Below are 18,860 nucleotides of genomic sequence, written 5' to 3'. Positions count from 1 at the left end.
GGCCCCGCCAGACCCCTGTGTATGTCTGATAGTGGCCTCGCCAGACCCCTGTGTATGTCTGATAGTGGCCTCACCAGACCCCTGTGTTTGTCTGATAGTGGCCTCACCAGACCCCTGTGTATGTCTGATAGTGGCCTCACCAGACCCCTGTGTATGTCTGATAGTGGCCTCACCAGACCCCTGTGTATGTCTGATAGTGGCCCCGCCAGACCCCTGTGTATGTCTGATAGTGGCCTCGCCAGACCCCTGTGTATGTCTGATAGTGGCCTCACCAGACCCCTGTGTATGTCTGATAGTGGCCTCACCAGGCCCCTGTGTATGTCTGATAGTGGCCTCACCAGACCCCTGTGTATGTCTGATAGTGGCCTCGCCAGACCCCTGTGTATGTCTGATAGTGGCCTCAGCAGACCCCTGTGTATGTCTGATAGTGGCCTCACCAGACCCCTGTGTATGTCTGATTGTGGCCTCACCAGACCCCTGTGTATGTCTGATAGTGGCCTCACCAGACCCCTGTGTATGTCTGATAGTGGCCTCACCAGACCCCTGTGTATGTCTGATAGTGGCCTCGCCGGACCCCAGTGTATGTCTGATAGACCCCTGTGTATGTCTGATAATGGCCTCGCCGGACCCCTGTGTATGTCTGATAGTGGCCCCACCAGACCCCTGTGTATGTCTGATAGTGGCCTCGCCGGACCCCTGTGTATGTCTGATATTAGCCCCACCAGACCCCTTTGTATGTCTGATAGACCCCTGTGTATGTCTCGCCGGACCCCTGTGTATGTCTGATAGTGGCCTCGCCGGACCCCTGTGTATGTCTGATAGTGGCCCCACCAGACCCCTGTGTATGTCTGATAGTGGCCTCGCCGGACCACTGTGTATGTCTGATAGTGACCCCACCAGACCCCTGTGTATGTCTGATAGTGGCCTCACCAGACCCCTGTGTATGTCTGATAGTGGCCTCGCCGGACCCCTGTGTATGTCTGATAGTGACCCCACCAGACCCCTGTGTATGTCTGATAGTGGCCCCGCCAGACCCCTGTGTATGTTTGATAGTGGCCCCGCCAGACCCCTGTGTATGTCTGATAGTGGCCTCGCCGTACCCCTGTGTATGTCTGATAGTGGCCCCGCCGGACCCCTGTGTATGTCTGATAGTGGCCCCGCCAGACCCCTGTGTATGTCTGATAGTGGCCCCGCCAGACCCCTGTGTATGTCTGATAGTGGCCCCTCCAGACCCCTGTGTATGTCTGATAGTGACCCCACCAGACCCCTGTGTATGTCTGATAGTGGCCCCGCCGGACCCCTGTGTATGTCTGATAGTGGCCCCGCCAGACCCCTGTGTTTGTCTGATAGTGGCCCCGCCAGACCCCTGTGTTTGTCTGATAGTGGCCTCGCCGGACCCCTGTGTTTGTCTGATAGTGGCCTCGCCAGACCCCTGTGTATGTCTGATAGTGGCCCCGCCAAACCCCTGTGTATGTCTGATAGTGGCCTCGCCGGACCCCTGTGTATGTCTGATAGTGGCCTCACCAGACCCCTGTGTTTGTCTGATAGTGGCCTCGCCGGACCCCTGTGTATGTCTGATAGTGGCCCCGCCAGACCCCTGTGTATGTCTGATAGTGGCCCCACCAAACCCCTGTGTTTGTCTGATAGTGGCCTCGCCGGACCCCTGTGTATGTCTGATAGTGGCCTCACCAGACCCCTGTGTTTGTCTGATAGTTTCCTCGCCGGACCCCTGTGTATGTCTGATAGTGGCCCCGCCAGACCCCTGTGTTTGTCTGATAGTGGCCTCCCCAGACCCCTGTTTTTGTCTGATAGTGGCCCCGCCAGACCCCTGTGTATGTCTGATAGTGGCCTCACCAGACCCCTGTGTTTGTCTGATAGTGGCCCCGCCGGACCCCTGTGTATGTCTGATAGTGGCCCCGCCAGACCCCTGTGTATGTCTGATAGTGGCCTCGCCAGACCCCTGTGTATGTCTGATAGTGGCCTCACCAGACCCCTGTGTTTGTCTGATAGTGGCCTCACCAGACCCCTGTGTATGTCTGATAGTGGCCTCACCAGACCCCTGTGTATGTCTGATAGTGGCCTCACCAGACCCCTGTGTATGTCTGATAGTGGCCCCGCCAGACCCCTGTGTATGTCTGATAGTGGCCTCGCCAGACCCCTGTGTATGTCTGATAGTGGCCTCACCAGACCCCTGTGTATGTCTGATAGTGGCCTCACCAGGCCTCTGTGTATGTCTGATAGTGGCCTCACCAGACCCCTGTGTATGTCTGATAGTGGCCTCGCCAGACCCCTGTGTATGTCTGATAGTGGCCTCAGCAGACCCCTGTGTATGTCTGATAGTGGCCTCACCAGACCCCTGTGTATGTCTGATAGTGGCCTCACCAGACCCCTGTGTATGTCTGATAGTGGCCTCACCAGACCCCTGTGTATGTCTGATAGTGGCCTCACCAGACCCCTGTGTATGTCTGATAGTGGCCTCGCCGGACCCCAGTGTATGTCTGATAGACCCCTGTGTATGTCTGATAATGGCCTCGCCGGACCCCTGTGTATGTCTGATAGTGGCCCCACCAGACCCCTGTGTATGTCTGATAGTGGCCTCGCCAGACCCCTGTGTATGTCTGATAGTGGCCTCACCAGACCCCTGTGTTTGTCTGATAGTGGCCTCACCAGACCCCTGTGTATGTCTGATAGTGGCCTCACCAGACCCCTGTGTATGTCTGATAGTGGCCTCACCAGACCCCTGTGTATGTCTGATAGTGGCCCCGCCAGACCCCTGTGTATGTCTGATAGTGGCCTCGCCAGACCCCTGTGTATGTCTGATAGTGGCCTCACCAGACCCCTGTGTATGTCTGATAGTGGCCTCACCAGGCCTCTGTGTATGTCTGATAGTGGCCTCACCAGACCCCTGTGTATGTCTGATAGTGGCCTCGCCAGACCCCTGTGTATGTCTGATAGTGGCCTCAGCAGACCCCTGTGTATGTCTGATAGTGGCCTCACCAGACCCCTGTGTATGTCTGATAGTGGCCTCACCAGACCCCTGTGTATGTCTGATAGTGGCCTCACCAGACCCCTGTGTATGTCTGATAGTGGCCTCACCAGACCCCTGTGTATGTCTGATAGTGGCCTCGCCGGACCCCAGTGTATGTCTGATAGACCCCTGTGTATGTCTGATAATGGCCTCGCCGGACCCCTGTGTATGTCTGATAGTGGCCCCACCAGACCCCTGTGTATGTCTGATAGTGGCCTCGCCGGACCCCTGTGTATGTCTGATATTAGCCCCACCAGACCCCTTTGTATGTCTGATAGACCCCTGTGTATGTCTCGCCGGACCCCTGTGTATGTCTGATAGTGGCCTCGCCGGACCCCTGTGTATGTCTGATAGTGGCCCCACCAGACCCCTGTGTATGTCTGATAGTGGCCTCGCCGGACCACTGTGTATGTCTGATAGTAGCCCCACCAGACCCCTGTGTATGTCTGATAGTGACCCCACCAGACCCCTGTGTATGTCTGATAGTGGCCCCGCCAGACCCCTGTGTATGTTTGATAGTGGCCCCGCCAGACCCCTGTGTATGTCTGATAGTGGCCTCGCCGTACCCCTGTGTATGTCTGATAGTGGCCCCGCCGGACCCCTGTGTATGTCTGATAGTGGCCCCGCCAGACCCCTGTGTATGTCTGATAGTGGCCCCGCCAGACCCCTGTGTATGTCTGATAGTGGCCCCTCCAGACCCCTGTGTATGTCTGATAGTGACCCCACCAGACCCCTGTGTATGTCTGATAGTGGCCCCGCCGGACCCCTGTGTATGTCTGATAGTGGCCCCGCCAGACCCCTGTGTATGTCTGATAGTGGCCTCGCCGGACCCCTGTGTATGTCTGATAGTGGCCCCAGCAGACCCCTGTGTATGTCTGATAGTGGCCTCGCCGGACCCCTGTGTATGTCTGATAGTGGCCTCGCCAGACCCCTGTGTATGTCTGATAGTGGCCTCGCCAGACCCCTGTGTATGTCTGATAGTGGCCTCGCCGGACCCCTGTGTATGTCTGATAGTGGCCCTGCCAGACCCCTGTGTATGTCTGATAGTGGCCTCGCCGGACCCCTGTGTATGTCTGATAGTGGCCCTGCCAGACCCCTGTGTATGTCTGATAGTGGCCTCGCCGCAGTCCTGTGTATGTCTGATAGTGGCCTCTCCAAACCCCTGTGTATGTCTGATAGTGGCCTCGCCGGCCCCCTGTGTATGTCTGATAGTGGCATCACCAGACCCCTGTGTATGTCTGATAGTGGCCTCGCCGGACCCCTGTGTATGTCTGATAGTGGCCCTGCCAGACCCCTGTGTATGTCTGATAGTGGCCCCACCAGACCCCTGTGTATGTCTGATTATGGCCCCACCAGACCCCTGTGTATGTCTGATAGTGGCCCCACCAGACCCCTGTGTATGTCTGATAGTGGTCCCGCCAGACCCCTGTGTATGTCTGATAGTGGCCCCTCCGGGTCCCTGGGTACATCTCACAGTGGCCCCTCCGGGTCCTTGTGTACATCTCTCAGTGGCCCCTCCGGGTCCTTGTGCACATCTCACAGTGGCCCCTCCGGGTCCTTGTGCACATCTCACAGTGGCCCCTCCGGGTCCTTGTGCACATCTCACAGTGGCCCCTCCGGGTCCTTGTGCACATCTCACAGTGGCCCCTCCGGGTCCTTGTGCACATCTCACAGTGGCCCCTCCGGGTCCCTGGGTACATCTCACAGTGGCCCCTCCGGGTCCTTGTGTACATCTCACAGTGGCCCCTCCGGGTCCTTGTGCACATCTCTCAGTGGCCCCTCCGGGTCCTTGTGGACATCTCACAGTGGCCCCTCCGGGTCCTTGTGCACATCTCACAGTGGCCCCTCCGGGTCCTTGTGCACATCTCACAGTGGCCCCTCCGGGGCCCCGGACACTGCTGCGTCCTGATTTACTTCCCTTCCTCGACTCCTTATAAACTACGGAGGGCGATAAAAGTGTCAGGACGAAGCAGAAAAGAGGAAGCGGGTGTGAGGGCGGCCGCCCCGGCTCTGCGCTACTACAGCACATAGTTCCCACAGTCGTCACCTTGCACATGGACGGGCAATGGGCACTCTGACCGGGGCTGCCCAGGCTGCGGGGACCCCAGGGCCCGGAATTTGGGTGAGCCGTCATTCATTATGTCCAGAGTGCAGGGGCTCCAGGTAAGGAAGAGCCAGATACATCACATAATGTGTGGCCCCTGGAGCACCTGCATGCATTCATTTGAGGGCCACAAACCAAGAACTGGATTACTAACCCCTTCTTGACCAGGAAGGTTATCAGTTTGGAAGTGAAATGGTTAATCCCCCTCTAACATAGCCGTAATCTGTACTACTTCACCAACATATGCACAGTGATGGGGTATACTGTCAATAGCCACAAGATCAGGGGCTTCCACTGAGCAGGAGATGGCGCCTGGTTACATTTATGGGGGCAGACTTCGGTACATCTGTTGGGGCAGGTATTCGGGCATTTGGGGGAGACTTCGGTACATATGTTTGGGCAGGTATTCGGACATTTGGGGGCAGACTTCGGTACATATGTTTGGGCAGGTATTTGGACATTTGGGGGCAGACTTCAGGACATCTGTTGGGGCAGGTATTCGGGCATTTGGGGGCAGACTTCAGGACATCTGTTGGGGCAGGTATTTGGACATTTGGGGGCAGACTTCAGGACATCTGTTGGGGCAGGTATTCGGGCATTTGGGGGCAGACTTCAGGACATCTGTTGGGGCAGGTATTCGGGCATTTGGGGGCAGACTTCAGGACATCTGTTGGGGCAGGTATTCGGACATTTGGGGGCAGACTTCGGTACATCTGTTTGGGCAGGTATTCGGACATTTGGGGGCAGACTTCGGTACATCTGTTGGGGCAGGTATTCGGGCATTTGGGGGAAGACTTCGGTACATCTGTTGGGGCAGGTATTCGACATTTGGGGGCAGACTTCGGTACATCTGTTGGGGCAGGTATTCGGACATTTGGGGGCACACTTCGGTACATCTGTTGGGGCAGGTATTCGGACATTTGGGGGCAGACTTCAGTACATCTGTTGGGGCAGGTATTCGGGCATTTGGGGGAGACTTCAGGACATCTGTTTGGGCAGGTATTCGGACATTTGGGGGCAGACTTCAGTACATCTGTTGGGGCAGGTATTCGGACATTTGGGGGCAGACTTCGGTACATATGTTGGGGCAGGTATTTGGGCATTTGGGGGAGACTTTAGGACATCTGTTGGGGCAGGTATTTGGACATTTGGGGGCAGACTTCAGGACATCTGTTGGGGCAGGTATTCGGGCATTTGGGGGCAGACTTCGGTACATATGTTGGGGCAGGTATTTGGGCATTTGGGGGAGACTTTAGGACATCTGTTGGGGCAGGTATTTGGACATTTGGGGGCAGACTTCAGGACATCTGTTGGGGCAGGTATTCGGGCATTTGGGGGCAGACTTCAGGACATCTGTTGAGGCAGGTATTCGGGCATTTGGGGGCAGACTTCAGGACATCTGTTGGGGCAGGTATTCGGACATTTGGGGGCAGACTTCGGTACATCTGTTTGGGCAGGTATTCGGACATTTGGGGGCAGACTTCGGTACATCTGTTGGGGCAGGTATTCGGGCATTTGGGGGAAGACTTCGGTACATCTGTTGGGGCAGGTATTCGACATTTGGGGGCAGACTTCGGTACATCTGTTGGGGCAGGTATTCGGGCATTTGGGGGCAGACTTCGGTTCATCTGTTGGGGCAGGTATTCGGACATTTGGGGGCAGACTTCGGTACATCTGTTGGGGCAGGTATTCGGACATTTGGGGGCAGACTTCGGTACATCTGTTGGGGCAGGTATTCGGACATTTGGGGGCACACCGGTACATCTGTTGGGGCAGGTATTCGGACATTTGGGGGCACACCGGTACATCTGTTGGGGCAGGTATTCGGGCATTTGGGGGAGACTTCGGTACATATGTTGGGGCAGGTATTCGGGCATTTGGGGGAGACTTCGGTACATATGTTTGGGCAGGTATTCGGACATTTGGGGGCAGACTTCGGTACATCTGTTGGGGCAGGTATTCAGGCATTTGGGGGCAGACTTCGGTACATATGTTGGGGGAGGTATTCGGGCATTTGGGGGAGACTTCGGTACATATGTTTGGGCAGGTATTCGGACATTTGGGGGCAGACTTCGGTACATATGTTTGGGCAGGTATTTGGACATTTGGGGGCAGACTTCAGGACATCTGTTGGGGCAGGTATTCGGGCATTTGGGGGCAGACTTCAGGACATCTGTTGGGGCAGGTATTTGGACATTTGGGGGCAGACTTCAGGACATCTGTTGGGGCAGGTATTCGGGCATTTGGGGGCAGACTTCAGGACATCTGTTGGGGCAGGTATTCGGGCATTTGGGGGCAGACTTCAGGACATCTGTTGGGGCAGGTATTCGGACATTTGGGGGCAGACTTCGGTACATCTGTTTGGGCAGGTATTCGGACATTTGGGGGCAGACTTCGGTACATCTGTTGGGGCAGGTATTCGGGCATTTGGGGGAAGACTTCGGTACATCTGTTGGGGCAGGTATTCGACATTTGGGGGCAGACTTCGGTACATCTGTTGGGGCAGGTATTCGGACATTTGGGGGCAGACTTCGGTACATCTGTTGGGGCAGGTATTCGGACATTTGGGGGCACACTTCGGTACATCTGTTGGGGCAGGTATTCGGGCATTTGGGGGAGACTTCGGTACATATGTTTGGGCAGGTATTCGGACATTTGGGGGCAGACTTCGGTACATCTGTTGGGGCAGGTATTCAGGCATTTGGGGGCAGACTTCGGTACATATGTTGGGGCAGGTATTCGGGCATTTGGGGGAGACTTCGGTACATATGTTTGGGCAGGTATTCGGACATTTGGGGGCAGACTTCGGTACATATGTTTGGGCAGGTATTTGGACATTTGGGGGCAGACTTCAGGACATCTGTTGGGGCAGGTATTCGGGCATTTGGGGGCAGACTTCGGTACATATGTTGGGGCAGGTATTCGGGCATTTGGGGGCAGACTTCAGGACATCTGTTGGGGCAGGTATTCAGGCATTTGGGGGCAGACTTCGGTACATATGTTGGGGCAGGTATTCGGGCATTTGGGGGCAGACTTCAGGACATCTGTTGGGGCAGGTATTCAGGCATTTGGGGGCAGACTTCAGTACATCTGTTGGGGCAGGTATTCGGACATTTGGGGGCAGACTTCGGTACATCTGTTGGGGCAGGTATTCGGACATTTGGGGGCAGACTTCGGTACATCTGTTGGGGCAGGTATTCGGACATTTGGGGGCAGACTTCGGTACATCTGTTGGGGCAGGTATTCGGGCATTTGGGGGCAGACTTCGGTACATCTGTTGGGGCAGGTATTCGGACATTTGGGGGCAGACTTCAGGACATCTGTTGGGTCAGGTATTCGGTCATTTGGGGGCAGACTTCAGGACATCTGTTGGGTCAGGTATTCGGTCATTTGGGGGCAGACTTCAGGACATCTGTTGGGGCAGGTATTCGGACATTTGGGGGCAGACTTGGGATATACACAGGACCCGACTCCTCGTATTTTGTCTGACCCCATTCTGGCTTTGAGGATTTGCTACGTCTTCATTTCTGGTAAACATGGAGGTGCAGAGGGAGGTCTGAACTTTGGGGACTTTAGTTTCGGCTTTCCTGTCAGGAGATCGCCATCTAGTGGGAAAATAATTGTACTAACGATGAGGCTCAGAAATCAGAGATTACATTACAGGACTGACCCCAAAGAGCAGGAGAATGCGGACCCCCATAGATCACCTGAAAGGGTGGCCATTGTCCAAGCACCCTGACTACAACCGCAAACTGTGAGCAAGACGGTCTACAAAGAGACAGTATAAGAAGTGAAGTCCTGATAACCAGAAGTCCCCTCCAGAGCTGCGGTCACTGTTCTGCTGTTACATCGTGTCTTATCCTCCAGTCACCTCCAGAGCTGCACTCACTATTCTGCTGTTACATCGTGTCTTATCCTCCAGTCACCTCCAGAGCTGCACTCACTATTGTGCTGTTACATTGTGTCTTATCCTTCAGTCACCCCCAGAGCTGCACTCACTATTGTGCTGTTACATCGTGTCGTATCCTCCAGTCACCTCCAGAGCTGCACTCACTATTCTGCTGTTACATTGTGTCTTATCCTTCAGTCACCCCCAGAGCTGCACTCACTATTCTGCTGTTACATCGTGTCTTATCCTCCAGTCACCTCCAGAGCTGCACTCACTATTCTGCTGTTACATCGTGTCTTATCCTCCAGTCACCTCCAGAGCTGCACTCACTATCCAGCTGTTACATAATGTCTTATCCTCCAGTCACCTCCAGAGCTGCGGTCCTTGCAGTCCTCATGTGCACGGTTTCCTCTCTGTAGATGTCTTCAGTTCTCTATACCACTTGTACAGAGGGGCGTGTCTTTGCCCATGGCTCCTTCCATCTGTATTTGTGAAATGTTTACATTACATCCGATACCTGATGAGTGCAGCGCCACCATCTGGACGAGGCCAAAAGTTTACTGAAACGTCATTGACTTCTGAGGTTTTTTGGTCTTTTATTGCTTTGCCAAAAATGAGAAACCTCAGCCGCAGTAATGTGCGGAAATAACTAAGCACTGACACAAAGTAGCAACACCGCTCCCCCCTCAGTGATACATGTGTCACTGCAAGGAGGGCAAAAATAGCAAAATCATCTCTAAGGTGAGATGAGCTCCCCCTAGTGGTGACTGCAGGTAGAATGTATAATGTATCTCTATGGGAGCTGTATACACTGTGCTGTGAGCTCCCCCTAGTGGTGACTGCAGGTAGAATGTATCTCTATGGGAGCTGTATACACTGTGTGCTGTGAGCTCCTCCTAGTGGTGACTGCAGGTAGAATGTATCTCTATGGGAACTGTATACACTGTGTGCTGTGAGCCCCTCCTAGTGGTGACTGCAGTTAGAGTGTATAATGTATCTCTATGGGAGCTGTATACACTGTGTGCTTTGAGCTCCCCCTAGTGGTGACTGCAGGTAGAATGTATAATGTATCTCTATGGGAGCTGTATACACTGTGTGCTGTGAGCTCCTCCCAGTGGTGACTGCAGGTAGAATGTATAATGTATCTCTATGGGAGCTGTATACACTGTGTGCTGTGAGCTCCTCCTAGTGGTGACTGCAGGTAGAATGTATAATGTATCTCTATGGGATCTGTATACACTGTGTGCTGTGAGCTCCTCCTAGTGGTGACTGCGGGTAGAATGTATAATGTATCTCTATGGGAGCTGTATACACTGTGTGCTGTGAGCTCCTCCTAGTGGTGACTGGGGTAGAATGTATGATGTATCTCTAATGGGAGCTGTATACATTGTGTGCTGTGATCTCCCCCTAGTGGTGACTGCAGGTAGGATGTATAAAGTATCTCTATGGGAGCTATATACACTGTGTGCTGTGAGCTCCTCCTAGTGGTGACTGCGGGTAGAATGTATAATGTATCTCTATGGGAGCTGTGTATACTGTGTGCTGTGAGCTCCCCCTAGTGGTGACTGCAGGTAGAGTGTGTAATGTATCTCTATGGGAGCTATATACACTGTGTGCTGTGAGCTCCTCATAGTGGTGACTGTGGGTAGAGTGTGTAATGTATCTCTAGGGGAGCTATATACACTGTGGGTTGTGAGCTCCTCCTAGTGGTGACTGCTTGTATATTGTATAATGTTCCTCTATGGGAGCTGTATACACTGTGTGCTGTGACCTCCCCCTAGTGGTGACTGCAGGTAGAATGTATAATGTATCTGTATGGCAGCTGTATACACTGTGTGCTGTGAGCTCCCCCTAGTGGTGACAGCAGGTAGAATGTATATTGTATCTCTATGGGAGCTGTATACACTGTGTGCTGTGAGCTCCTCCTAGTGGTGACTAAAGGTAGAATGTATAATGTATCTCTATGCGAGCTGTATACACTGTGTGCTGTGAGCTCCTCCTAGTGGTGACTGCAGGTAGAATGTATAATGTATGTCTATGGGAGCTGTATACACTGTGCTGTGAGCTCCCCCTAGTGGTGACTGCTGGTAGAATGTATAATGTATCTCTGGGAGCTGTATATACTGTGTGCTGTGAGCTCCTCCTAGTGGTGACTGCGGGTGTAATGTATCTCTTTAGGAGCTGTATACACTGTGTGCTGTGCGCTCCCCCTAGTGGTGGCTGCAGGTAGAATGTATAATGTATCTCTATGGGAGCTGTCTACACCATGTGCTGTGAGCTCCCCTAGTGGTGACTGAGGATAGAATGTATAATGTATCTCTAAGGGAGCTGTATACACTGTGTGCTGTGAGCTCCCCCTAGTGGTGACTGCAGGTAGAATGTATGATGTATCTCTATGGGAGCTGTATACACTGTGTGGTGTGAGCTCCCCCTAGTGGTGACTACAGGTAGAATGTATAATGTATCTTTATGGGAGCTATATACACTGTGTGCTGTAAGCTCCCTCTAGTGGTTACTGCAGGTAGAGTGTATAATGTATCTCTTTGGGAGCTGTATACACTGTGTGCTGTGAGCTCCCCCTAGTGGTGACGGCGGGTAGAATGTATGATGTATCTCTATGGGAGCTATTTACACTGTGTGCTGTGAGCTCCCCCTAGTGGTGACTGCAGGTAGAATGTATAATGTATCTCTATGGGAGCTATATACACTGTGTGCTGTGAGCTCCCCCTAGTGGTGACTGCAGGTATAGTGTATAATGTATCTCTTTGGGAGCTGTATGCACTTTGTGCTGTGAGCTCCCACTAGTGGTGACTGCAAGTAGAGTGTATAATGTATCTCTCTGGGAGCTGTATACACTGTGTGCTGTGAGTTCCTCCTAGTGGTGACTGCAAGTAGAGTGTATAATGTATCTCTATGGGAGCTGTATACACTGTGTGCTGTGAGCTCCCCCTAATGGTGACTGCAGGTAGAATGTATTATGTATCTCTATGGGAGCTATATACACTATTTGCTGTGAGCTCCTCCTAGTGGTGACTGCAGGTAGAGTGTATAATGTATCTCTATCGGAGCTGTATACACTGTGTGCTGTGAGCTCCCCCTAGTGGTGACTGCAGGTGGAATGTGTAATGTATCTCTATGGGAGCTATATACACTGTGTGCTGTGAGCTCCTCCTAGTGGTGACTGCAGGTAGATTGTGTAATGTATCTCTATGGGAGCTATATACACTGTGTGCTGTGAGCTCCTTCTAGTGGTGATTGCAGGTAGAATGTATAATGTATCTCTCTGGCAGCTATATACACTGTGTGCTGTGAGCTCCCCCTAGTGGTGATTGCAGGTAGAATGTATAATGTATCTCTATGGGAGCTGTATACACTGTGTGCTGTGAGCTCCTCCTTGTGGTGACTGCAGGTAGAGTGTGTAATGTATCTCTATGGGAGCTATATATGCTGTGTGGTGTGAGCTCCTCCTAGTGGTGACTGCAGATATAATGTATAATGTATCTATGGGAGCTGTATACGCTGTGTGCTGTGAGCTCCTCCTAGTGGTGACTGCAGGTAGAATGTATAATGTATCTCTATGGAAGCTGTATACACTGTGTGCTGTGAGCTCCTCCTAGTGGTGACTGCAGGTAGAATATATAATGTATCTCTATGGGCGCTGTATACACTGTGTGCTTTGAGCTCCTCCTAGTGGTGACTTCAGCTAGAATGTATAATGTATCTCTATTGGACCTATATTCTCTGTGTGCTGTGAGCTCCTCCTAGTGGTGACTGCAGGTAGAATGTATAATATATCTCTATGGGAGATGTATACACGGTGTGCTGTGAGCTCCTCCTAGTGGTGACTGCAGGTACAATGTGTAATTTATCTCTATTGGAGCTGTATACACTGTGCTCTGAGCTCCTCCTTAGTGGTGACTGTAGGTAGAGTGTATAATGTATCTCTATGGGAGCTGTATACACTGTGCTGTGAGCTCCTCCTTGTGGTGACTGCATGTCGAATGTATAATTTATCTCTTTGGGAGCTGTATACACTGTGTGCTGTGAGCTCCTCCTAGTGGTTGACTGCAGGTATAATATATCTCTATGGGAGCTCTATACCTTGTGTGCTGTGAGCTCCCCCTAGTGGTGACTGCAGGTAGAGTGTATAATGTATCTCTATGGGAGCTGTATGCACTGTGTGCTGTGAGCTCCTCCTAGTGCTGACTGCGGGTATAATGTATCTCTATGGGAGCTGTATACACTGTGTGCTGTGAGCTCCCCCTTGTGGTGACTTCAGGTAGAATGTATAGTGTATCTCTATGGGAGCTGTATACACTGTGTGCTGTGAGCTCCCCCTAGTGGTGACTGCAGGTAGAATGTATAATGTGTCTCTATGGGAGCTGTATACACTGTGTGCTGTGAGCTCCCTCTAGTGGTGACTGCAGGTAGAATGTATAATGTATCTCTATGGGAGCTGTATACACTGTGTGCAGTGAGCTCCTCCTAGTGGTGACTGCAGGTAGAATGTATAATGTATGTCTATGGGAGCTGTATACTCTGTGTGCTGTGAGCTCCCTCTAGTGATGACTGCAGGTAGAATGTATAATGTATCTCTATGGGATGATTCAACCATAACTCCCAAGCAGCATTCCCGCTGTCTTGGGGTCATAGTCGACACTGAACTTTCCTTTACTCCGTACATCCGATCACTCAGTCGCTCTTGTCACCTGCATCTTAAAAACATCTCCAGAATCCGACCTTTTCTCACCTTTGAAACTGCTAAGACTCTTACTGTCGCTCTTATTCATTCTCGTCTGGACTACTGCAACTCTCTTCTGATCGGTCTCCCTCTTACCAAACTTTCTCCTCTCCAATCCATCTTGAATGCGGCAGCCAGGGTCATATTTCTGTCCAGCCGCTTCACCGATGCCTCCATCTTGTGCCAGTCATTACACTGGCTACCTATTCGCTACAGGGTCCAGTATAAACTCATCTCTCTCACCCACAAAGCTCTCCACTGTTCTGCACCGCCTTATATCTCCTCTCTCATCTCTGTCTATCGCCCTACACGTGCCCTCCGTTCTACAAATGACCTAAGACTAACATCCCCCGTAATCCGAACCTCGCACCTCCGCCTCCAAGACTTCTCTCGTGCTGCTCCAGCTCTCTGGAATGCACTTCCCCAGGCGATCAGACTGATACCTAGCCCTGACCTATTCAAGCGCGCTTTGAAAACCCATCTCTTCAAACAAGCCTACCACATCAACTACCCAGCAAGCTAACTTTGCCCTGTTCCCTCCTTCCAAATATTATTCTGAATCTGCACCCTACTATGCATCTGTCTCCACACCCTTCATGCACAGGATAACTGCCCCTGATACTTGTCTATTGCACTTAAACACACGGGCTGATGACCGGATCATGAAGCTTTATATGAAAATCCCTATTATAATTGCCAGACCTGAATTAACAAGCATTTTTCACCTACTGTGTCCCCCCATTTCCTTGTAGATTGTAAGCTTGCGAGCAGGGACCTCACTCCTAATGTCACTGTTTGAATTGTCTTAACTTGTATTGAATTTATTGTCTGTACATGTCCCCGCTTAATTGTAAAGTGCTGCGGAATATGTTGGCGCTATATAAATAAAAATTATTATTATTATTATTATTATAGCTGTATACACTGTGTGCTGTGAGCTCCCTCTAGTGGTGACTGCAGGTAGAATGTATAATGTATCTCTATGGGAGCTGTATACTCTGTGTGCTGTGAGCTCCCTCTAGTGGTGACTGCAGGTAGAATGTATAATGTATCTCTATGGGAGCTGTATGCACTTTGTGCTGTGAGCTCCTCCTAGTGGTGACTGCGGGTATAATGTATCTCTATGGGAGCTGTATACACTGTGTGCTGTGAGCTCCCTCTAGTGGTGACTGCAGGTAGAATGTATAATGTGTCTCTATGGGAGCTGTATACTCTGTGTGCTGTGAGCTCCCTCTAGTGGTGACTGCAGGTAGAGTGTATAATGTATCTCTATGGGAGCTGTATACTCTGTGTGCTGTGAGCTCCCTCTAGTGGTGACTGCAGGTAGAATGTATAATGTATCTCTATGGGAGCTGTATACACTGTGCTGTGAGCTCCCCTAGTGGTGACTGCAGGTAGAATGTATAATATGTCTCTATGGGAGCTGTATACTCTGTGTGCTGTGAGCTCCCTCTAGTGGTGACTGCAGGTAGAATGTATAATGGATCTCTTTGGGAGCTGTATACTCTGTGTGCTGTGAGCTCCCTCTAGTGGTGACTGCAGGTAGAATGTATAATGTATCTCTATGGGAGCTGTATACTCTGTGTGCTGTGACCTCCCTCTAGTGGTGACTACAGGTAGAATGTATAATGTATCTCTATGGGAGCTGTATGCACTGTGTGCTGTGAGCTCCTCCTAGTGGTGACTGCGGGTATAATGTATCTCTATGGGACCTGTATACACTGTGTGCTGTGAGCTCCCTCTAGTGGTGACTGCAGGTAGAATGTATAATGTGTCTCTATGGGACTGTATACTCTGTGTGCTGTGAGCTCCCTCTAGTGGTGACTGCAGGTAGAATGTATAATGTATCTCTATGGGAGCTGTATACTCTGTGTGCTGTGAGCTCCCTCTAGTGGTGACTGCAGGTAGAATGTATAATGTATCTCTATGGGAGCTGTATACACTGTGTGTCATGATCTGACAGTTTTAAATTTGACAAAGTGATTTTTTTTTACTTTGTCAAGTGCAAGTGTGACGTGATTGCCCCCGGTGGCCATTGGAATTATCACACGTGGTGTCTTTCATTCTAAGTTGCCCGGTGGTGGGGAGTGGTATCGCACCTTAGTGGTAGGTTTAATTTGTAATTATAAATCAGGTGTGAGGCTCTATAAATGAGTCTCAGGGTATTCAATCATTGTTGGTGATAGTTGTTCATTTGCAACCAACCTTGGTGGTGGAAGGAGCTGGAGAGATTGCTCAGCTCAATCTGAGTCCTGGTGTGGAAGGAGTCACTGAAGGGAGTTCTTTGCAGCGCTGACTGAACTTGGGTGCAGCTATTCAGGAGGAAGGCTGCAGTCGGTTGCTGGACTTTGTGCTGGAGCATTTGCACAGAGAGAGCTAAGTTTTCTATTTCCCCTGTTTGTGACTTTCCTTATGTGTGATCTAGTGCAGTGGTGGGATTAGTTTCCGCACCGGCCAATGCCCTAGCGAGGGACTAGGTTCAGGGCGAGTCAGGGCATAAGGTTCGCGTGCGGCGACAGGTGCGGAGCCTGTATAGGGAATGTAAGGAGTGCAGGGACACTTCCTCAGGGGAGCTTAGGAGGTCTCCACGTCCCTATTTCCTATTACAGGGCCCAACACTGTAATTGTTCCTGTGTTTCCCCTTATTATTTAAATTCGCCAGCTGGAGGCGGGGTATCCAGTTTTACGTGTACTTTTTAAATTCGCCAGCTGGAGGCAGTGTATCCGGCTGCACGTCCCGGTATTATTTAAATTTGCCCTGCTGGAGACGCTGTATCCAGGGTTACGTGTGTCATGAATTCGCCCTGCTGGAGGCGCTGTGTCCAGTCACATGTTGACCTTGACACTGTGTGCTGTGAGCTCCCTCTAGTGGTGACTGCAGGTAGAATGTATAATGTATCTCTGGGAGCTGTATACTCTGTGTGTTGTGAGCTCCCTCTAGTGGTGACTGCAGGTAGAATGTATAATGTATCTCTATGGGAGCTGTATACACTGTGTGCTGTGAGCTCCTTCTAGTGGTGACTGCAGGTAGAATGTATAATGTGTCTCTATGGGAGCTGTATACTCTGTGTCCTGTGAGCTCCCTCTAGTGGTGACTGCAGGTAGAATATATAATGTATCTCTATGGGAGCTGTATGTGCTGTGAGCTCCTCCTAGTGGTGACTGCGGATATAATGTATCTCTATGGGAGCTGTATACACTGTGTGCTGTGAGCTCCCTCTAGTGGTGACTGCAGGTAGAATGTATAATGTATCTCTATGGGAGCTGTATGTGCTGTGAGCTCCTCCTAGTGGTGACTGCGGATATAATGTATCTCTATGGGAGCTGTATACACGGTGTGCTGTGAGCTCCCCCTAGTGGTGACTGCACGTAGAATGTCATGTTGCCTGTCTGTTTGCAGGTCGTGTAGACACTATGATAACCTCCTGTGTCACGCACAGATCTGCGTTGTCCTCTTTGTGTCTCACTTTCTCTTCTCCTTCCAGTCCTCAGGTACGACCATCAATGTAGATATCGCTGTTATGGGTGAGGCCCATGGTCTCATTTCTGACCTCCTCGCTGACACCTCGTTGCCCCCCCATGTCTGCACTTCATTACGAGCGGTCAGTAATCTCCTGAGTACACAGCTGAACTTCCAGCCGATCCACAAGGCCAGAGTGAACTACTGCGATACGTACGCCTGCTCCGATTCAGAAGAAGGGTCCGAGAAGGGCGACAAGATGACCATCCCAAAGGTAACGGCGAGAGCGGAGCCAGCATCAGCCAAACACAGTCACCTCCAGAGCTGCGCTCGCTATTCTGCTGTTACATCGTGTCTTATCCTCCAGTCACCTCCAGAGCTGCAGTCACTATTCTGCTGTTACATCGTGTCTTATCCTCCAGTCACCTCCAGAGCTGCCCTCACTATCCTGCTGTTACCTTTTGTCCTACGTTCACAGCTGATCTTGCTGACAGTACAGTGCCTGCAGCTCTGGGTGTGACTAGGGTAGACGCAGTGCTTGGCGCAGGTCTCATTGTGCTGAGTGTTGCCTTTCAGCGATTACGGAGAAGTCTTCCATCAGGATTTTTGCGCAGAGTCTCCTCCACGTGGACCACCACCACCTCTGCCACCGGCTTACCCACCCTGGAACCGGCGCCGTGCCGGAGGGAACGCAGCGGCAGCATCAAGCCCACCGACACCAGGTATGTGTGACCCCCACCCCCCAGGCTCAAGGGCGGCTCAGGTGCTGAGGTCGCTCTCACAGCTGAGGGTTTGTTACTGCAGGTGACTTTTTCTCACCCATGTAATTGTCTTGTGATTTGCTGCAGCGCCAACACAGAGACATGGCCCAGCGGACCCCCGGGGGGCATCGGTAAGAGCCGCTCCTTCTCCATGGTGTCCTCCAGCAATCACCTGAACTCAAAGCGGAGACAAGGTGAGACAAAGTGACGACAGCGCAGCTCTGCCGCATCACACTCCTCATGGGTGACAGCCGCTGACAGTCGGCATCACACCGACAGAGGTTGTCAGCCACCCTGAGGCGTCTTATCCCCCACTGCATGTCCTGCTTGTCAGTCCTCATAATCATCAGGGAGATCACGAAGATTCCCACCGCTGCCACCAATCATCAGGGACCGGGCACTACTGATCCCACCACTGACACCAATCATCAGAGACAGGCACTACTGATCCCACCGCTGCCACCAATCATCAGGGACTGACACTACCGATCCGACCGCTGACACCAATCATCAGGGACCGGCACTACTGATCCCACCACTGACACCAGTCATCAGAGACCGACACTACTGATCCCACCACTGACACCAATCATCAGAGACTGACACTACCGATCCCACCGCTGACACCAATCATAAGGGACTGACACTACCGATCCCACCGCTGACACCAATTATCAGAGACTGACACTACCGATCCCACCGCTGCCACCAATCATCAGGGACTGACACTACTGATCCCACCGCTGCCACCAATCATCAGGGACCGGCACTACTGATCCCACCGCTGCCACCAATCATCAGAGACAGGCACTACTGATCCCACCGCTGCCACCAATCATCAGGGACTGACACTACCGATCCGACCGCTGACACCAAT

The 18,860-nt window shown here is 51.8% G+C and overlaps 1 protein-coding gene across 5 annotated transcripts in view; it reads left to right on the top strand.

Moving 5' to 3' along the window:
* Window positions 1-18,860, top strand: part of PDE3A (phosphodiesterase 3A) — a 454,441-nt gene that overhangs the window by 396,477 nt on the left and 39,104 nt on the right. For 4 of the 5 annotated variants that reach the window (XM_073562348.1, XM_073562351.1, XM_073562350.1 and 1 more), the window contains 3 exons: window positions 17,248-17,496; window positions 17,799-17,944; window positions 18,071-18,177. In XM_073562348.1, the coding sequence (XP_073418449.1) occupies window positions 17,248-17,496; window positions 17,799-17,944; window positions 18,071-18,177 (502 nt within the window). Of the gene's footprint in view, window positions 1-4,929; window positions 5,151-17,247; window positions 17,497-17,798; window positions 17,945-18,070; window positions 18,178-18,860 lie in introns of those variants that run through there. The other variant, XM_073562349.1, reaches the window with a different exon arrangement.

This window comes from Dendrobates tinctorius, unplaced genomic scaffold, assembly GCF_039654945.1.
Source record: "Dendrobates tinctorius isolate UK_male_01 unplaced genomic scaffold, ASM3965494v1 ptg000348l, whole genome shotgun sequence".
Classification (NCBI taxonomy): domain Eukaryota; kingdom Metazoa; phylum Chordata; class Amphibia; order Anura; family Dendrobatidae; genus Dendrobates; species Dendrobates tinctorius.
The sequence above is the reverse complement of the archived record's forward strand: the minus strand, read 5'-3'. Positions and strand labels throughout refer to the sequence as shown.